This window comes from Phaseolus vulgaris, chromosome 3 (genome assembly GCF_000499845.2).
Source record: "Phaseolus vulgaris cultivar G19833 chromosome 3, P. vulgaris v2.0, whole genome shotgun sequence".
Classification (NCBI taxonomy): Eukaryota; Viridiplantae; Streptophyta; class Magnoliopsida; order Fabales; family Fabaceae; genus Phaseolus; species Phaseolus vulgaris.
Genome location: NC_023757.2, coordinates 3,979,486 through 3,999,018, shown reverse-complemented (window position 1 = coordinate 3,999,018; position 19,533 = coordinate 3,979,486). Strand labels below are relative to the sequence as shown.

Sequence of the window (19,533 nt, the reverse complement as noted above, 5' to 3'; positions counted from 1 at the left end):
TAAAAATTGATTGAGGACTAAACTACAATAATTAAAAATATTCAAGGACTAAGTTGTACATAATAAAAAAATAATTAAGAACCATTTTACAAGTACTGAAACATATTAAGAGTCAAATTTTAATTTTAAAACTATTTAGGGGTTTATATTCAATTATGAAAAATATTTATAGAGTTAACTAAAAGTACTCAATTTCGCTTTTAAAGGATGTAAACTAAAATTTTAAATCAAGAAAAAAAAGTCAAACATCAGTAATAACTAATATTAGTTTCTATATTATGTAAAAAAAAATAAGGTGTTACAGTGAAGCTCAAGTTCTTATTAATTAGTTAATCAGGAATCTAATTGTAATTATTAAAATTTGATTAGAGACTAAATTATAATTATTAAAAATATTCAAGGACTTAAGTTGCATATAATAAAAAGTAATTAAAGACCAATTTGTAACCATTGAAAAATATTTAGAATTCAATTTTTAATTTAAAGAATTTCAAGAGTTTATATGCAATCATGAAAAATATTTCTTAAATTAACAAAAGTAATAAATTTGACTCTTTAAAAATGTAAACTAAATTTTTATGCTAACAAGAAAGGAAAACGTAAGTAATTCTTAGATAGAAATTTATTATTTTTTAAAATATGTGTAGAAAAGTTTATACATATAGGCTCCATAATCTTTGTATTAAAATATTTGTAGAGGGTATATATATAAATTAAAAATTCAATGTATTTGAGTTGAGAAAGTAAACGAGTGAATAATAATAAATAGCGAAAATGTAAACATAAAAATGTCCATGCAGTTCAGTCCTCTCCTGTTACCATACGTTGTCGTTTCCACGTCAAACAGATCCTCCAATCTTCTTCTCCCAGTCTTCGTTTTTCTTCTTCATCTTCTTCCTTTTCTTCTCTTCTCTTCTCTTTTCCCTTTTCAATTTCTTTCTCTCTTCACCGAGAGACCAATGGAGGACCTGTGGAAGCGCGCCAAGACCTTCGCCGAGGAGGCCGCGAAAAAGTCTCAAACTCTCACGCCTTCCTCCTCTCGGATCGCCGATCTCGTCTCCGAAACCGCCAAGAAATCCAAAGAACTCGCCGCTGAAGCCTCCAAGAAGGCCGACATCCTTAAATCTGCCGCCCTCCGCCAGGCCGACCAGATCAAGTCCTTCTCCGACACCATCACCATCCCTCCGCAATTCGCCGCCATTGCCACCGCCGCCGCCTCCTCTCCGACCGCTGCGACGCCGGAGGACTTTGAGAAGTTCGGGGTCTCCGACGACCTCAGATCCTTCGTTAAGGGCCTCACTTCCACGACCTTCCAGAACTTTCCTCTCAGCTCCGGTAATTTTAGATACCAATTTGCGGATATATATTTTTTTTATGTTTTTGAAAGGTGTGAGTGAGTGAGGTTGAAAATGTAGATGAATCTGAGGGCTCTGATGCGGCCACTGCGGGATCTAATGTTCGGAAGGATCTCAATGAGTTTCAGGAGAAGCATGCCACTCTCGTTTTAACTACTGTTAAGGTAAATTCACTTTCTTTCTTTTTTTATAATTTTAAATATTTGTTTGATATTGGAGCCCTTGTGTGGGGAAATTGCATGGTGTAATTTTTGTTTTAGTGCACGTTTGTTGAGTTTAATAGACATGAATTACCAATGTGTGAGTCCAACGATGAATCAATCAGAAATCACTTTCGATATGACTTCGAAGGCAGTTATCATAAAAGTTAATGAACTTATCGTAGGAGGTTAGTGACAACACAATCAGTGTATCTATTGGCTTCATTCATGTTTGTTATTAGGCTTTGGTTATTGTGATTGTTATTCCTTTTGAACTAAAAAGATGGACAGGGGGACTAGATAGAAGACTCCTCTTTTAATAATAGCGTGTTAATGTGATTGCTTTGTAGAGCATCTAATTTCAGATGTTTGTTTTGCTAATGTGGCAAAGGCAAGGGAAAATGTACATTTTTTAAATAGTAGTGTGTCTTTGTGATTTCTTTGTAATGCATTCCTCTTCACATGTTTACTTTTGAAAGCTGCTAAAGGCAGGTGAAAGTGTGAGTCTTGCAGTCTAAACTTTCTTTTTCCAGGAAAAAAATAAGGATGCATGATTGAGTTTGAGAGGTGAATGATTCAATGTATTTCCCTGGTCATTTTGCTGATTACGTTTACATCATGTTTTTTCATTATTTATTTATGGTTTAACAAGCCATTTAGTCTTTACACTTGTGCACACTTTTTGCTCTGGTCCCTACACATATAATTTCCCGAAAAAAATTGATGGTTCTTAGATAAACAAAAATTTGAAAACGAAGTTGGTTCCTTTATGAACCACTGTCAAAGGTAACTTTCGGCAATGAAGCCTTCCCCCCTGTTTGTTGTTTTTATTTCCTCTTACGCTCATCTTCTACTTTGTTTCTCTTCCCCTCTCTTCTTTACAGAAACAATCAAAACATTGATAAAGTTAAACTCATTGTATCCTATATACAATCTCATAAATTGTCCATAAAAGTACAAAGCCTGAGAAAATATTGAGTTTCTAGGTACAGGGACTACAACACAGTTTTGTCAAGTGTAAGGACCAAAAGATATGCTTAAATAGGGACTAAAATGTAGGATTTTTATGTGTAGGTAGGAGGGACTTAGACGAAAAACTATGTGCAATTGTAGGAACTAAATGGTTAATTGAGCATTTATTTATTGATTTTTGTAGTGTTAGGGCTAAAAATGAAGCTAGGCAAACATGGTTTAGCTCGACTTGATAAGAATTGATTCAGCTCAACTGTTTGATATGAACCTCTTTTTTAGCTCAAACTCACAATTCAAATCTTTAGCTTGAGTCATATTAATATTATAAAGTATTTTGACTTTTTTTGATATAAAATTATGATTATGAGTTATTTACTCTTCTTAACAGTCAAAGCAAACCGTTACATATTTTATTTATATATTCACACAGAAATATTATGAACTTAATTATACATATTTTAATATATATGTGTGTGTAGGTCAAGTTAAACACTTTTGGTTCACGAACCAAATTCAATAAATTAATGTCAAATTGTCTCTCAAACTAATTTCAAGTTACTTTGGTTCATTGCTAGCCTTAGTATTGGTGGTGGTGCTTTGCTGGCAAGCATTTCCATTTGGTCCCTACGAGTACTAGTATAGGGAAACTTGTCCATTGTGTCTTTTGCCATGTTACCATTGGATGATTAATTGAGCTTTATTTCTGTGATATTTGGTTGTGATCAAGCCAATTCATTAAAAGGATCAGCTACCTCTTTATTTGCAATAATGTGTTATCATTTACCACCAACCAGTTATGGTATTATAATGCAAGGACTGAAAAACATGTTTGAAAATGCTAGTTATCACAAACTTGCTATTTTATTATTGTTTATGTATTTTTATTACACTATGGCAGGAAATTTCACGATTGAGATATGAACTATGTCCACGCACCATGAAAGAAAGACACTTTTGGAGGATATATTTCACACTTGTCAATACTCATGTGGCTCCGTAAGTAACATTAATAATTCACATACTATGTTAGATTTTTCAATACTCATGTAGGGTTTCAATCTGGTTGCACATGTGTCTTCCAAATGATAAAGATCTTAATGTATATAGGCTATAGATCAAACTAGCTAAGGCTTCTTTTTGTAATGCTACTAAATTTTACTTAATAAAGGTACGCAAGGAAAAGGCGTGGAAAAAAATAAGATGACTGTATTTGGGTAATGAGTAAGTTAATTCTGTTGATTACCATCCAAGACTAATCTTAGATAGCACACAGAGCAGCCCACCACAAATTTTTTATTTCAGGATGGTTATCATATGGAAGTTTATAGACACAAGTTGAATAATTTATATGCACAGACACAAGTGGTGAGAAATTGTTAAGATATAATAAAAAGAGAATTTATAGTAGTTACTAATTAGAGGGATATCATAGAGCAGGTTCATCATATATATAAATAGGAGGATATTAAGTTAAAGTGGATGCATTCAGATTAGTAGACCTTTGTGGGAAACCCTTGGAATTGAGAGTGATATCCTTTTAATCTGAAGGTGAGAATGAAATAGTTCCATGATTTGTTCAAGTTCCCTTCTTTTAATATTCCTAGAAATCAATTAGTTCAAGGAACAGTGACATGCCCGTGTTTTGGTCCTTTCTCATTCCCAAAAAGGGGTTTGACATTTTTTATTTTCAAGACAGGAGCAATATCATGCAAAAAATACAAAATAGCCATCTCTTTTGTTCACCATTAGCTTCACATGGTTCACCTTCAGCATCAGCAATTGCTGCAACATTCACCTTCAGCTTCCACTGCATTCATTCATGAGTTTCATATCTCTCATCTCTCCCGAGCCCTGAAATCATAAAACACTCATTTCAACTCTCTTTCTCTCTCTCTCTCTCTCTCTCTCTCTATATATATATATATATATATATATATATGTATATATATCATTTCTTGCTGTTTATTTCTCCCATATTTTTCTTATAATCTCAAACTTCTTTTCTAAATGATAGAATGAAAGTAGAGTGAATTTGAAGTAGTTTGGATATGGTAATCATCTGGCTCTTTTTTGTTCTATTTTTCTATCACTTCCATTTAATAAAAGACTGTTTTACATAGTAAGGGAATTTCAAGAATTATCTCAGTCCTATGTAATAAGAACAATATGCTGAGAGTCTGAGACCTAAAAACTTGTTAGGCTATTCCTGAGAACTTTAAAATCAATTCCTGGGAATTTTAAATGCTAAACGTTCATGAAAGACCAGAGGAGTTAATTACATGCAATAAGGCTGCTATAGTGCCATTGCATTGCACCCGCTCCCTATGTTCATGGCAAATAGTGGTCATCTTGTCCGTGTCTGAAAACACAATTTTGGCCCATTAAAAACATCATTTTGCTCTACATTAGGGTGGAAATCCTGAGATTTTGCCCCCTTACTTCTTCATTTATCTGAACTGGAACCCTATTTTCACTGAATACACACCAGCATTCTCTCCAATGAAGACCCACTTTCTCCACATCATTTCCTGCATCCTTCAGAATCTTCCAGGCTCAACCTGTTGATCTATGGTACATTGTTAGGTGGTCTCTACTCTGATCACAACCTCTGGGTTCTGTTCTGCTCTCGTGACAGCGTGATCTATGTTCTGCTTTATTGTTTATTTTACATCATGTCTTGCTTATTTCCTATCTTTCATTGTTGTGTTCAGATAGATAACCTTACCTATCTTGGTATACTTTCTAACTTTCCTTTTATTTTGCTGTTATTAACTTCAGTGTTTGACTTAAAATTATGAGCATTGTGTATATATGTAATATAAATTGTTAAAGTTATATTTAAAGTTCTTAATGGTGGTTATCCCACCATATGCTATCTTGCTCTGGCAGTTTAAACATTAGAGTCTTCTGAGAACCTAGATCTTAGAAGACTCCAGATATTCATAATCTGTTGGAGATTTTCTAGCTGAGAACCAGGATGATAAGTTCATGTAAAGCTAGGTATTGCTAGGCATGTGGTTTTATCACTTGAACAAAATCACTTGAAACATTTGCTAAAATTTTGCTCGGAATCAAACAAACTACCACTGAGGCTAATCCAGCTAAGCAGTGCAAATTATTTACTTCTCAAAAGCAACACATTTGATGCTAATGTTATCCAACGAACACACTATACTAGCATTATAGGGAGTGGAGAGGCATCGGTAACTAGAGAATGTGCAGCATAGAACTTTTTCGTGTCACAATCAATCAAAGCCTCTATAGCTACGTATTATCTTTTTTGGAACATTTTTTTGTTATTTCCCCTTCACGTGTAGATGTTTTAAATATACATTTCAATTCCAGTGTATTACTTGTTTTCATGGAATTTAGTTCATAGTTTTGTGACTTTTGCCTCATGGCTCCATGAAGTTAATTGAAGCTGAGCTTTTAGCCCATTCTAATGTTGGAGTTTTAGTAAATATAGACTTCCATTTTTATTCATGTACGAGGAAGCTTAGCTCAGCATGCTTCTATCATGCATGTGGAAGAACTTTGAATGTAGCAGATAATTCAATGTAGTAGAGCATAAGATGAATTCAGAAGTAAAGCTTTAGAAACCAAAAAAAGTGATGATATTCTAATATTTTGCCAGAATTCTTACTGCTCTTGTGGCTTTTTATGTTGAATGCAGTGTCTAATACTTTAAGTAAGCCCCGCTCAATAATTATATTGTTACAATCAGGTATGAGAAGCAATATATGGAGGAGGTTCAGCTTAGAGCAGCAGCAGAGCAGAATGAGGATAATACTAAGGTAGAACAAACTGCTGTTACCGGAGGAACTGGAAAGGAAGAAGCAACAGGTAAGAATGTGACGAGTAGATCTTCTAAGTCACCCTCTCATGAACAAGACTTGGATACATTTCTTCTTGGAGATCTTGAAGACAGTGATGACGGTCCAGGTATTTTACTCAGTTTGTTCAGACTTTGTTACAGAAAGCATTCACTCTTTAAAATTTGCATCATTCGGACCAGGGTCCTTAAAATTTTGCACATTATGTTGGAACTTATATGTGCTAATGGGCAAAAGCATGAACCATTCCACCGTCAATTATCATTTTCAAGATTCTTGAGAAATTAACTTCATTTTGAAAAATAATGGGTGGATAACTAAGAATTATGTCATGATCTTCTATGAACTTGCCATTCTGTCTATGTTCATAATGATTATCATTTCCGTCTTTCAGATGATGGTGAGGGAAGTTTTGATGATGATTTTGACAAGATTGGCAATTCTGTAAGTGCTTTTTTACCTGCATCCCCCATGGTTTATGTTTTTCTTTTTTATTTAATATACTCTAGACGGCTTAATATTGTTTGGGAACACAAACTAAACATTCCCCATGTCTGTGAAAATAAATTACAAAATAAATAAGAATAATTTAATTTGGAATATTTGCGTGTAAAAATGAAGTGCACTCACACATGCAGTAGTTTAAATAAAATGAAGAAATGTAAGATTATAATTGCATATTTGTCCTCTCTCGGCATTACAGAAATATTTTGGTGCATTCAGCTTCTCTTGATAAGATGATTTTGATATATTATGTTATAAATTTTTCAGGATGTTGAAGATGAGAAGAATGTGAAGAAAACTGCTGCAACAGTTTAGGACTTTGGTTTAGACTGAAGTAAAAGTGAACTTTGCTGCTGGCAACTACCCTGAGATATCAGTGAACCGTGAAGGCAAATGATTGTAGCAGTCTGAAATTAAAGAATGGTGGCTGTAGATGTAGATTTGGTGAATGAACTGGTCGAGAAAAAAAAGTGAAGTAATTCGTCATTGTTTATTTGTTTACCATAATACCCTTTATAGTGGCAGATTAATTCTGGACAAAAGGGTATATTGAGACCTGTTGTCTTGTACAGTTGACCTTGTTCTTATTTGTTGTTGCTTTTAGTATATAACGTGAGCTTATTGATTTTGGGGCTTAATACGTGGTTGGCATTGTGATTAGGGTAAAAGGGGGGGTGTTGTATTTGTAAAATGTTTTAGAAGTATTCGAACATGTTGCCGTTTCTTTATCATTCACTGAAAGTATTAAAATCACAATTTTGTTTCACCTCAACTCATCCCTTGCAATCTCTCCACTGCCTGTTTAGCTAGAAGTGTGCACAAGTTGATATGATTTTACAACATGTTATTGCAAAGTTAAACTTTCTTTATTTTCCAACAATTTTCTATTTGATTTTGAGTTAGAGGTGTTTCTCACTCAAGTTTGGAGAACAAACTTTACCTTTTGACACTTTGTCCAATGTATCTGTCTGTTACACCAGAGACCAAACATATAAGCCACTGAATTTGCATCCCTCCACGCATCTTCAATATTACATGACCATTGCCGCTTTAGTACTTCATATGCTTTCATTAGCTGTAGACTATTTAATTAATATTTAGAATGTAGATCACGAGGTACTCCTCACTTAACCAAACAGAAATGAAAATTTTATACGCATCTTTCTGCAAGTTGACTACATGTAAATGATCACATTTACAATCAATAGCTCTGAAACCATGTTGCCAACAAATTTGAAGTCCATGCAGAATTTCTAATATTTCGGCCACCACATGATCTCCTTCTCCCAAATGTCTTGGAAAAACCAATGATCCATCGAAGCACCCCACCAATACTCAACATCAGATTCAGGTTGATAACTCATCCACATTCAGTTAAACATATGGATATGTTGGAGGCTTCCATACAGAGACAAGACAAGTTTCATTTTATTGTTGCATATCCTTGCATAAATGGATTGATATAGTTTTATGTTGTGATTGGATCACGTTTGAGTAGTTCATTAGGGAATAAAGAAAATGGATTTCATTGATCTCAAAAGTATGTTCGCACGTTAGAATTTATTAGGAACTTGGTTTTGTATAAGCAATTTGGTTGTTTCCGCCAGTTTGAAAATATGACTGCATGTCTCCCACGATGGGGGAGTTTTTTTAATGTACTAAGATTGTAACATGGAAGTGGCAGTGAAATTCATGTGTATAGGCATAAAAATTGAAATAACATACGGGTGATGATTAGATTAGGTAAAGTCTGTGATCACACCATGAACCAACCCATTTTTTTGTTGTGTTTGACCATTAATGGCTACGTATCTCTCCACTCTATCATAAAACAGTTATGTTAGAATCTGAGGTAAATGCACGTCTTCCAAGTCTATCTTTATTGAATGTAGTACCGTGTTCAATTAGATATACTAAAATAAGATTGGTGTTTGCTTGTTTCTAAATTGGATCAAATGGGAATAAATTTGGGAAATTATTGATGGAGCTCCATAGTTTATCGTGACAAATTTCGAATTTTATAATTTGAAATGCAAATTTTGTATTATAAATTCAATAATTTGGAATACAAAATTTTACATTTTGAATTGTACAATTTAAAATATAAACTGGGTGAGTGAATTTAGTATGATAAGTAGAAATGTTGATGTAGACATTTATTTCTATCCAAGCAATTGTAACATATTTTTATCATTTACTCTACAAGGAAAGATGCCATTTGAGTCATTTTTTGAGATTGGAGTTCCTCAAAATCATTCAACATGGATTGGACTATGACAACTATTACAAAATGTGATATTGACGTGCAACAACAAAGGTGATATGGGTTGGCTACCTTGTGAGTCAAAAGACAAAGTTAAGAATGTAGTATGATAAGCATGTCTAGCCTCAACAACACCTCTAGAAAGACCTTTACATTAGTGTTTTCCTTAACATTTACTCAGTATCAACTTTATATTTAACTTTGTGTCTGCTACTATCTTGGTTTTAGCCTCTGTTTGAACACATTTAGCTTCTAAACAAGCTCTAAGCTCCTTCTTCTAGTACGAAGTCTCTCTTGTTGTGCACGAATCATCTCAATATTTTGATGAATGTGTAAGAAGGTCTCTTATATGGATGTGTTGGTGTGTCATAGAAACCTTTAGTGGAAACTTTATTGGGACATGTTCCTTGATGAAATTTATGATAATACAAGCATCATCACTAAAAAAATGTTCTATGTTAGCTAAGTTTGTTGTGCAACTAGTATCGAAGTGAATCCAATTAAAAATGAAAGAAATAGTATAATAATTGTTAGATATTATTATATATTATGAGATATTATAGATATTGTTAGATATTTCTATTTATGTAATGGATTTAGCCCATATGTTTCTTTTCCTATATAAACATAACCATATTTATGTAATGAATTTACCCTATTCTTTCTTTTTCTTTAATATGGTATAGGGTTCAATTTTTATTGGTGAACCCACTGTTCATTGGAATTTTCCAACCATCGTCCCACCGCCTCGCCGGAGCCACCACCAGAATCTTGTCAGATTTGCCGTTGGAACACCGCCGGAGATGCTGTCAGAGTCTTCACCATTGTTGTTGTCGCCCATTGACCGGTGACTAGATTTGTCCTTATAATCTATGGCTTCTTCCATTCTCTCTTTCGCTTTCGCTGCCACTATGGCTTCTTCCACTGTCATTATGTTGAATCCGTCTATTTATTTTAATTATGTCAATGTTCATCTCTCCATTGATAAATTGGATGGAACCAATTACGAGACTTGACCTCATATATTAATTTATGACTTAAGAGTCAAAGTTATGTTGATCATCTTACCCGTTCCAATGTTGCTGAAAATGAGGTTTCCCGATAGTTGAAAATTGATACTCAATTGTGATCACTCCATCTTATATTGATGTCTTCTGAATCATGATCTCATTATCAAGGAATTTCAAGATGAAGTCATGTGTTGATAAGGATGTTTGTCATAGCATTACATCTATTGATAACATGGGTCATATAATCCAGTAAGGGTTGTCTAGCTTCTTGATAACATGGCACTTGTTCTCCATGATGTTCTCCCTGATGTTGTCTTTACCTATATATTTCTTTGAAATTAGGTTTGTCAAAAAGTGTACCTATCTCAAAATTTTCATTCTTAACAAACATTTTTTTCAATTTACATAAGGAATTACTTAGTTGTATTTATGTTTTAAAAAATTTCCCCAAAATGCTTTTGGAATGGTTTTCTTTTTCATGATCACTAGACTCACGTGATCTAGCGTCTCTCGTAGTTTCATTTCTCTCTTAATTTCAATGGTACTCTTATATGTAAGAGATGAGGTTGAGTTTTTCCTTGATGCAAGTTCAAGTTCCTACTCTAAGAATTGTCAAGATATATTCTCTTTAATTCAAGGACTTGAAGTTTGAACCATTTAAAATAGAAATAGACTTCATATTGACATTAATATTGACAGGATCCTTCATAACTAAATTGAGAACAGTAAACAAAAAATAAATTCATTTAAGTCCCAAAATTAAAGACAAATAAATTCCATTTCAATATATCAACAATGCATTAATATTTTATCTTTGTACACAATTTTAATTATTCAGTGATATATCTCGACACAGTGGTAAAATGCTAATAATAAGAACATATCAAATAAGAAATCTTCTTTTCCTTTGGGATGATTTAATATTTATGCGCAAAAATAGAATGATTATGGCAATTTTTTTATCATGTTCTTCATATTTCAATTGAAAACACATACAAATGGATATTTAAATATCATTATGTTATATCAAAATGTATCCGAAAACAAAATAAAATAAATCATCCAATTATCATGATCATTTTCTACTGATTGTAATAATTAGAAGATACATATATTTGATTTTATTTTAACTAAAAACATATGATAAATATATAAAATGTTATCCTGAAGAGATAAGTCGTAAATAAAAAAAAATATTGTTGATCAAACAAAATAACGATTTCATACCAATTGTTAGAACAAAACTTAAACTTAAACCTTTGATGAAAAAACTATCATTTATATAACCTTGAATTTATCATGTTAGTCATGAAAACTAAAAAAGGGAAGCATACATGAATTCTTAATAACAAAAGAGCAGTCTTGAGAGAATCTTTTAATAATATCTCTCGTTTCTTACTCATAATGAAGTGTTAGAATAGAGAAGAAATGTACTGTTATCCAATGACCTAACCTATTTATTAAGAAATGAGATTATTCTTTGGAATTTTTATTTACCCACTACAAAATAGAATTATCCTTTAATAACCACATATCAAAGGTCGCATCATCTTTCATATACATAGCTACCAAAATACTTTAAACCATTTAATCACTTTTAATTTTGCATAATAATAAGACTAGGTGTCCTTAATATCGTTAATATATACTTACTCATTTATAAGATTAACGTTGGATTAAAGATTTGATAAACTATTCAAATATTATGAGTATTACAACACTAAAAGATCTTAAGTTAATTGGGTTAAAATCTCATGATTATCTCGTCTTTATTCAACAACTCTTATTCATTTCTATATGTGACATATTGTCAAAGAATATTAGAAATATCATATTTGTCTCTATTTTTTCTTCAATGTTATACATGTCAAAGTTATTGATGAGAAGTTATTGAATCATTTGAAAGATAAGACAAGACTCCAATTACATTATATTAATTGGATTTTTTTAATCCTTATTTTTTTTATATATCATGATTTTAATTGTCCTTCTAGTTAGAGATAAGATTATTCTTGAAAGATTTTTAATTCTTTTCCCCTAACGTTTTTTTTAGGATGGTTTTTGAGTATTTATTTGCATAGTAAATATATATATATATATATATATAAACATCTTTTATATTATTATTTTTCTATATGATGTATATGGGTTTGATATCCCTTACATTAAATTATATGCATTTTCTCTTTGTTCTATAAAAAAACATTTTATTCTAAATTTATTTAAATTAAATATTTCTTAATTTGAATGAATCTTTTTAAGAATTTAATGTTTATTCATTATCAATATAAAAAAAATGTATACACTATCAATAAATCAGGAATCATAATAGTAACAAAGAGATTCTAAAGTTACAATACACTCATCCATCATTAAATAGCAATATAAAATCTTTTATTATGTTATTATTTTCTCAACTCATTAAAGTTTACTTGATAATAATGAGGTTTGTGTTGTATGTATGAGGTCATAAATTTTAACCATGATAAAAAAAAAAAAATTCCAAACTAAACAAGTAAAGATGAAAAGGGATGAGGAATATTGAAAGTAATGGTGGTTGCACAAAGTTTGAGATTTGAAATTTTTTGTGCCAACTTGTGTGTTTCCCCAATCATTTGGTGTGGAAGTTTGGCTTGTGTTTGAGTGCATGAAGATCAGCATAGTATTTTGTTATCCACCTTTTCATTATCTTTATCTCTTTCTTTCTTTGTTTTACCAACCATTCTGGATCACTTTCATTTGCCCTCAGAATATCCAGGCAATGAGATCCTACAAAAACAATTGATGTTATATATTTAATTGAAAATCAAATAATTTATATTAATATAAATATAATAATTATTCACTTAAATCTAGATATTATTTTATTTTAAGGTTAAATTTATAAATATAAATTTTATTTATTTAAAATCAGTACCAGCAAGATTATCAAAATTTTAGGGTTAACTCGTAAACCCTTACGAGTTTGAGAATCTGCTAAAAATAATGAGTTGACTTGAGAATAACTTGTTTTTTAGTAAACTCGGAACATACTCGGTCAAACTCAAAACAGACTCGATCAAACTCACAAGTTCAAGGTCGAATCAGCGAGTTATAAAAAAAAAAAACTCAAAACCTCATTTCATATCATTTCATTTTCTTCATTGTCGTTATCATGCTATCATAAAAGAAATTATTTTCTAATTAAGACATAACTTTAAATTTAAGATAAATTATAACTTTTTACTAGTTTACATTCAAAACTGTGAGTAGTTTAAGTTTTGTCTTTGGTTTAATTTCATATGAAACGTTCTTGGTAGTTAGCTGATGAACTTGTATGACAAGGAATTAATGAACTATTTTTTGTACATTCCTAGCACTATTGTTTATTTAATTAATGTTTGAGCTTTTTATATTTTCTTATATATTTTATTAAATTAATTTTGCTCGAAACTGTGCTTTGTGATGTCACATGGAATGTGACATAATTTAGAAAAAGTAAAAAAATAGCAAAATATAGTTACAAAATAAACAGAAAACTACATATACTAAAAAAAAAGTAGAGAATTTAGTAAAATATAGTTATAAAAAGAGATTACTAAGGTGACATACCATTAACTGTGTGAATGGCAACAATGTTGTCTGATATGTTTTCCAGAACCCTGAAACATGTACATAGCTATTTTATAATATTCTCCAAAAGCATTGCTGGTACAATAATTTTTTTTTTTAATTGAAACATGAAATTCAAATAAGCATTCCTAAAATTGTATTGTCTTTTTCTAAGTAATTCCTAAAATAATAAAACAATAAAAATAACATTGAAATAATGAATATCCATAGGTTTAGTATCTTTAGTATTTGTATATTTTACTATAGAAGTGTTAACAAACACGCTTTTTCTAGATTATACTTTATTATTGATTTACAACCTATAAAATAAAAATAATCATTAAATCAGTATCCACAAAAATTTGTTAATTTTAATAATTCAACAAAAAATAGAAAGTGTGTTCAAAATAACATTTTATAGTCTTTTTCTAGTATTTCTCATTTTACTAATATTTTGGGACCAATTTGAAAAAATTTCCAATATTCAAGAACTAATTAATATGATTTCTATTACTTAATATGTACTATACAATTTTTTTTATTATAAAGATTATTTTTTATTTTTTTATGGATAATTTAAGAAACTCTGTAAAAAAAACAAGCTATAAAACAAGAAGTACTGCAGTTCGATGTGAGAAATGATTTAAACGACAAATTCGTTGAGCGGAGAAACGCCAAGTGAATCATAAAAAAGTTAATTTTTCTGTTTTTTTTTCTAAATTTTGAGATGTGTAAAAGAAAATTGATGGTTTATTTTGAGAAATGTCAAAACATTAAGATATTTGAGGCTTATTTGTATTCTCATTCTCTACCTTGTAATTATAAAAGGGTTACTTTTTAAAAAAAAAATATTTTTTCTTCAATAATACTATAAATTTTGAATTTTTTCTTGTTTTTAGTTTATTTTCTGCATAATTTTTAAAGACAAAAAATAGGTTGTAAACAAATGATAATTTTATAATTAGGATGAAAACATATAAAGTAAAACAAAAGTAAGACAACCAAATTTTTTATTTTGGGTTGCTTACCCGCCAATACTATATGGGTCCTTTAGCCCATTGGAGAAAATAATGTTGCTTCCGAATCTTCCAAGAACCAATTTAATATTCTGCATTACCAACAATAAATTAAAGTTTCCAAATTGAAGACAAATTTCTTGTGAAAGTTACAACATGGAGTATTGCCAATACAATTGAAGACAAATTTCTTGTAAAAGTTAGTATATTTATAACTTGGTTCAATCAATATGTTTACAAAATAGAATTAACATATTCATAGTTAATGTTTTTAAATAAAAAAATAAATAAAAGAAAGGAAAGAATAATTACATGGGCACCATAGTATGTAGTAACCCAATGAGGACGAGGTGAAACCCCAAATGTTGTTTTGCATCCTTCCACATACCTCTTTAGGCTGAAAGGATTAGGTTCAAACATTGTATCTTTTTCTATGCCGATGGGTATTACCATTTCACTGCATGTCTGAATTAGATAATGTACATACATATATCAGTTTTTTTTATTAACAAAAAATAAATAAAATAAAATAAGACACTTCAGAGGTATCTCAACCCTTATACAAAATAAAACCTCAAATCAAACTTCTTAACACCCAACCAACTGGAAATTCAACATACTCTACAAAATATCAACCAAAATAATATAGACATGACAAAACTGATATATACATGATCACATCAGAATACAAATACACCATTTCTCAAAAAAGACACATTCTCACAAAATAAGACAAAATAAATATCATCTTACACTCTTCTCCAACAACTGAATTAATGTAGTATTAAAACTCAAATAAAATAATTTCACAACTTTACCTTCAAATATAACTTATAATCAATATGTTTTTTTTAATTATGTTAGTGAAAATTATTTTTACGAATATAAGAACTCATATTTAATCATAGAGTTAGTAGGTGGTGCGTGGTAGTTCTAGAATGAATGGGTTATAGTGCCCTTCAATTTAATGACATCCACAAAAGAAAATTTTAAAGTCCTTTCATATTTCTTTAGTGAGAAGGGCTTGAACCAAGTGTGTCTGGTTTGAAGTGTTCTTCAGAACTGTTCTTTTTAGCATGATTTCATTTTAGTTTTCTTTCACTTTTTCCTCAAAAATGTACCATAAGAGAAAATTAGAAAATAAATTACCACTGTACTTATTTGGTTAGTAAATGTTGAATTGAAGAGTGACAACAATAAAATTACTAAATTAGTGAGCGAATCATTAAACTAATAATGAAACTCACCAAATTTTGTAAATTTTCATAAAATTCAACCAACCAACAATAAAAATATATTAAAAAAAAGAATTAAAGAACGTGTTGCTAACATTTATTATTCTAAATTTTTACTACTTAAAAAAAAATCTTAAAAAGGAAAGTTAAATTTAAATCAACCACATAAAATCGAATTGTAAGACTAGGATTTCACCTACTTTTATACTACAATTCAATCTTATATTTCAAAATTTTCAATACATGTTCATGTCGAGGATTATACATCTTAAACATGAGATTATATATTTTTTAGTAATCTGATAACAAGTAGTATGATAAGTTCAACAAACATCCATAAGATAGACTCTGATATTATATTAGAAAATAAATTTTAAGTTTAATTTAACTTTATAAAAACGACTCTTTAAAGTATTTTTTTTTTATTTATATACTATAATTTAATCATATTTTTATTGTACGTGGAATTTCCACTCAGAGTGAGTACTAAACATCTTCAATATAAAACTAGATATATGTGAGTGATTTGATAATGATTCAATAGTAGATGACATGATAGGTATAAAAAATCTTATTATGATAGGCTTTGATATATCGTTTTAAAAAATAATTTTAAATCTAATACCACCTCACAAAATTAACTTATAAAATTATATTTATATTCATGCAGTATAATTTGCTCATTTAGATAGTATACATGATATCCAACAAAAATATGAAATTGATACTTATTTCTTTACTAAACAACAAATGAGTAAAAAACTATTCAAATTTCGTGTATACCATTGTGTCTTAATATTCCTAAGTTTTTGCTTTCTGAAACAATTATTGAGCATGGGGTACCTTCATGACCGACTAGTGACTAGTCTCGATTGAAAAAATCAATGCAAACCTAATTCATTAAATATCTACCCTACACTTTTATAATGATATGCCCAAATTACCTATAAAACAATGGTTAATCATGGGAAGAACAAGTTTTCATACTATGCTGTTGGCTATTTAGAAAATTTTGTATCATTTTTTTACATGAAAATTATTAGAATGTCTCATTAGACATAATGATCATGATTTTGAAAACAAAAGTGTTGGGAATGAAGTCAAGACCAATTGGGTTGGGCTGACAAGACACCATGTACACAGTTGAAGCACAGGTGAACATTGTTCCGTGACTTCAAGTAGGAGATTGTTGGATATGAAGCCATGACCAATTGGATTGGGTTGACTAGGCACCATGTTTAGTGGGTGGGCTTAATCATTGTGTCCCTTTTATAATCTCTATTTAAAGAGATCATTGTACTTGTAATTGGTGTGCAACAGGACATAATGAAAACCTAATAGTTGTCTGTGTGGAGGTAGGTTGCAGCTGGTGACTGAACCACGTTAATAGACAACTAACTAACAGATTGTCATTTTTCACTCTTCTAAAGGCATACCATTTAATGTGTTTCTGTTGGAGTGTCATGTCCATCACAATGAGATGAGGAATTCAATTGAAAGAATCAATGCTTTTACCAAATTGTGTGACCTAAGTATAAGTAAGTTAAGGAAAATTCCAACACCTTAAACTTGTAAATGCAATTAATTCTTAATTACCTGCCATCTCCATCCCACAGTTGTCTCAGATACATTAGTTGGGCCATTAATTGTGCATGTGGTGTTTCCCTTCAGAGCCACAACACCTGCATATATCTTACTTAGGATATCACTCCCATCAGAAGCTCCATCAATGCCACCACAAATCACATTAACTGGATATTTTGGAGGATGATTATACTGTGCAGCAGAAGCATACATCAACCTTAAGTAGTCTATCAATGATTCAACTTGGTTTAATGAACTGCAAAATGTGACACTCACTCAGTAATGAAATATAAAGCTTAAGTAATTTAATGCTATAATTCTTATCTAAAAATAATTGTCATAAGTAAAAATCGTGGATAATCTGCTAGTGACACTGATTCTCTCAAGCCAAATTATATAATTAAAACAGTAAGACAGTTAAGTTTTAGATTTATGGTTCAATAAAGAGATTGAAAGTGTAATAAAGAAAGAATTACAATCTTCTTTAGTAAAATATGACAGTAGTTTTGTTAAAAGTTGAAATGTACATGGACTGATAGAGTGTGACTGCAAAGCACATCATTTAGTGAAGAGTGGTGCAAGAGAAACCAAGATCAGTAATAAGTTTTAAATAAATTTCATCCCTTCATAAAGAATGTGAACATGTGAAGATCAGTAACTTGCTACTTGCTAAACCATTTCTTACAAAACAAAAGGGAGAGGAAAGAGAGTGTTCATACTGGCAAGTGTTGAATATCTGGCTGAGAGTGACTAGACCATTTGGTTGAGAAGCTACTCTGCGAATTTCACTCCAGGATTGTTGTATAGTTTTGTAACATGTCTCACTAGCTTCCTGCATGTCACTTCTTCATCAAATTAACAACCTTCAAGCATTTCATGAAAAGTGAATAAATATAAGACAAAAATATCAAGTTATGGTAAATTACTCGATAATCCCTTGTGACAACTGAGTAGTAACCATTTTGTGGCGTGATGTTATCAAAGTATAGGATTGGAGCTGATGAGGCCAAAGCACCAATGGCCAGGTGGGGATATTTGAGCCTGAACCATGAAGCAAGCACTGCATAAAACACACCTAATTACAATTTGTTATGTGCATTAAGTTTTTGTTGAGTTTTATGATACTATCTTAAACGTTATATCAGTATTGATTTCTGACTAGTTAACTGTTTAAAACTCTTTATACAGTGCATGAAAGTTAAACTCAAAATTAATGATCATAGCCAAGGTGCAAATTTGGAACACTATGAATGAAGGCTAATTAATAAATAACTAACTTCCACCATATGATCCTCCAATTACAATCACTGGGGAATTTTGGGCATGTAATGTTTTCTTGATATGATTGAGCACTGCTGCATAATCTGCTAAGGCTTGAGCTGAGTTGAAATACCCAATAGTGCTTGCATTCTTCAATGCTTCTTCCCTGGATCCAAATGGCACTGATTTCCCATAGTACCGGTGCTACAAGAATCCAATTGAAGATTTAATCATTGGAACCAAAAACTCAAGAAAAAAGTGAAAAGAAAGAGTTATCTATGTACAAATACCTCTATGTATACCAAGAGGGCATTGAAGGAAGGAGCGTTATCAATTAAAAATCCTATGGTGTTAGGGGAGTTATCTATTGGTGCTTCAGCACCAAGGTATGCAAATATGGGGGCACTAGAATTGGCACCTCCCCAGTACTTGAAATTAATGAGGTATCTTTGTTGGAATGTTGTGTAGCTTTCAGGCCTATAGTTGAAGTGATCCAAAGTCTGTTTGAAGAAAAAAGATTTGACTTCTTCTGCATCAACTGCAACTGGGTCATGGTGCAGTGATGCTTCCCATTCAGGAACAGGACTCATCCTTGGAATTGTCCAAGATTGTGTTGCAGTGAGAAAAGTCAAAAGAACAAATAACAAGGAATGGTGTTTCATTGCAACAAAGGAGAAACAAAAAATGGCTTTGAGGTTAATTGATTTTTT

General features: G+C 31.1%; 2 protein-coding genes across 2 annotated transcripts; one reads left to right on the top strand and one right to left on the bottom strand.

Moving 5' to 3' along the window:
* Positions 1-795: 795 nt before the first annotated feature.
* Positions 796-7,636, top strand: LOC137806337 (uncharacterized). Its single transcript, XM_068606382.1, has 6 exons — positions 796-1,335; positions 1,416-1,519; positions 3,426-3,523; positions 6,252-6,469; positions 6,755-6,804; positions 7,132-7,636. Exons 1-6 carry the CDS (start codon positions 960-962, stop codon positions 7,177-7,179), a joined length of 894 nt encoding a protein of 297 aa, XP_068462483.1. The 5' UTR covers positions 796-959; the 3' UTR covers positions 7,180-7,636.
* A 4,880-nt stretch (positions 7,637-12,516) lies between these two features.
* LOC137806336 (uncharacterized) lies at positions 12,517-19,533 on the bottom strand. The gene is made up of 9 exons (XM_068606380.1): positions 19,114-19,533; positions 18,841-19,027; positions 18,490-18,623; positions 18,283-18,395; positions 17,576-17,819; positions 15,057-15,209; positions 14,757-14,836; positions 13,729-13,778; positions 12,517-12,906 (listed from the first exon to the last, which is right to left on the bottom strand). The coding sequence occupies exons 1-9, from the start codon at positions 19,483-19,485 to the stop codon at positions 12,749-12,751; spliced, it is 1,491 nt and encodes a 496-aa protein (XP_068462481.1). The 5' UTR covers positions 19,486-19,533; the 3' UTR covers positions 12,517-12,748.

Coding starts and splice junctions, on each gene's coding strand:
- LOC137806337 (XM_068606382.1), top strand. CDS start 960: ATGGAGGACCTGTGGAAGCGCGCCAAGACCTTCGCCGAGGAGGCCGCG. Junction 6,470..6,754: donor AGACAGTGATGACGGTCCAG/GTATTTTACTCA, acceptor TCCGTCTTTCAG/ATGATGGTGAGGGAAGTTTT. Junction 6,805..7,131: donor TTGACAAGATTGGCAATTCT/GTAAGTGCTTTT, acceptor TAAATTTTTCAG/GATGTTGAAGATGAGAAGAA.
- LOC137806336 (XM_068606380.1), bottom strand. CDS start 19,485: ATGAAACACCATTCCTTGTTATTTGTTCTTTTGACTTTTCTCACTGCA. Junction 19,028..19,113: donor CCCTCTTGGTATACATAGAG/GTATTTGTACAT, acceptor GGATTCTTGTAG/CACCGGTACTATGGGAAATC. Junction 18,624..18,840: donor TGGAGGATCATATGGTGGAA/GTTAGTTATTTA, acceptor TGTTTTATGCAG/TGCTTGCTTCATGGTTCAGG.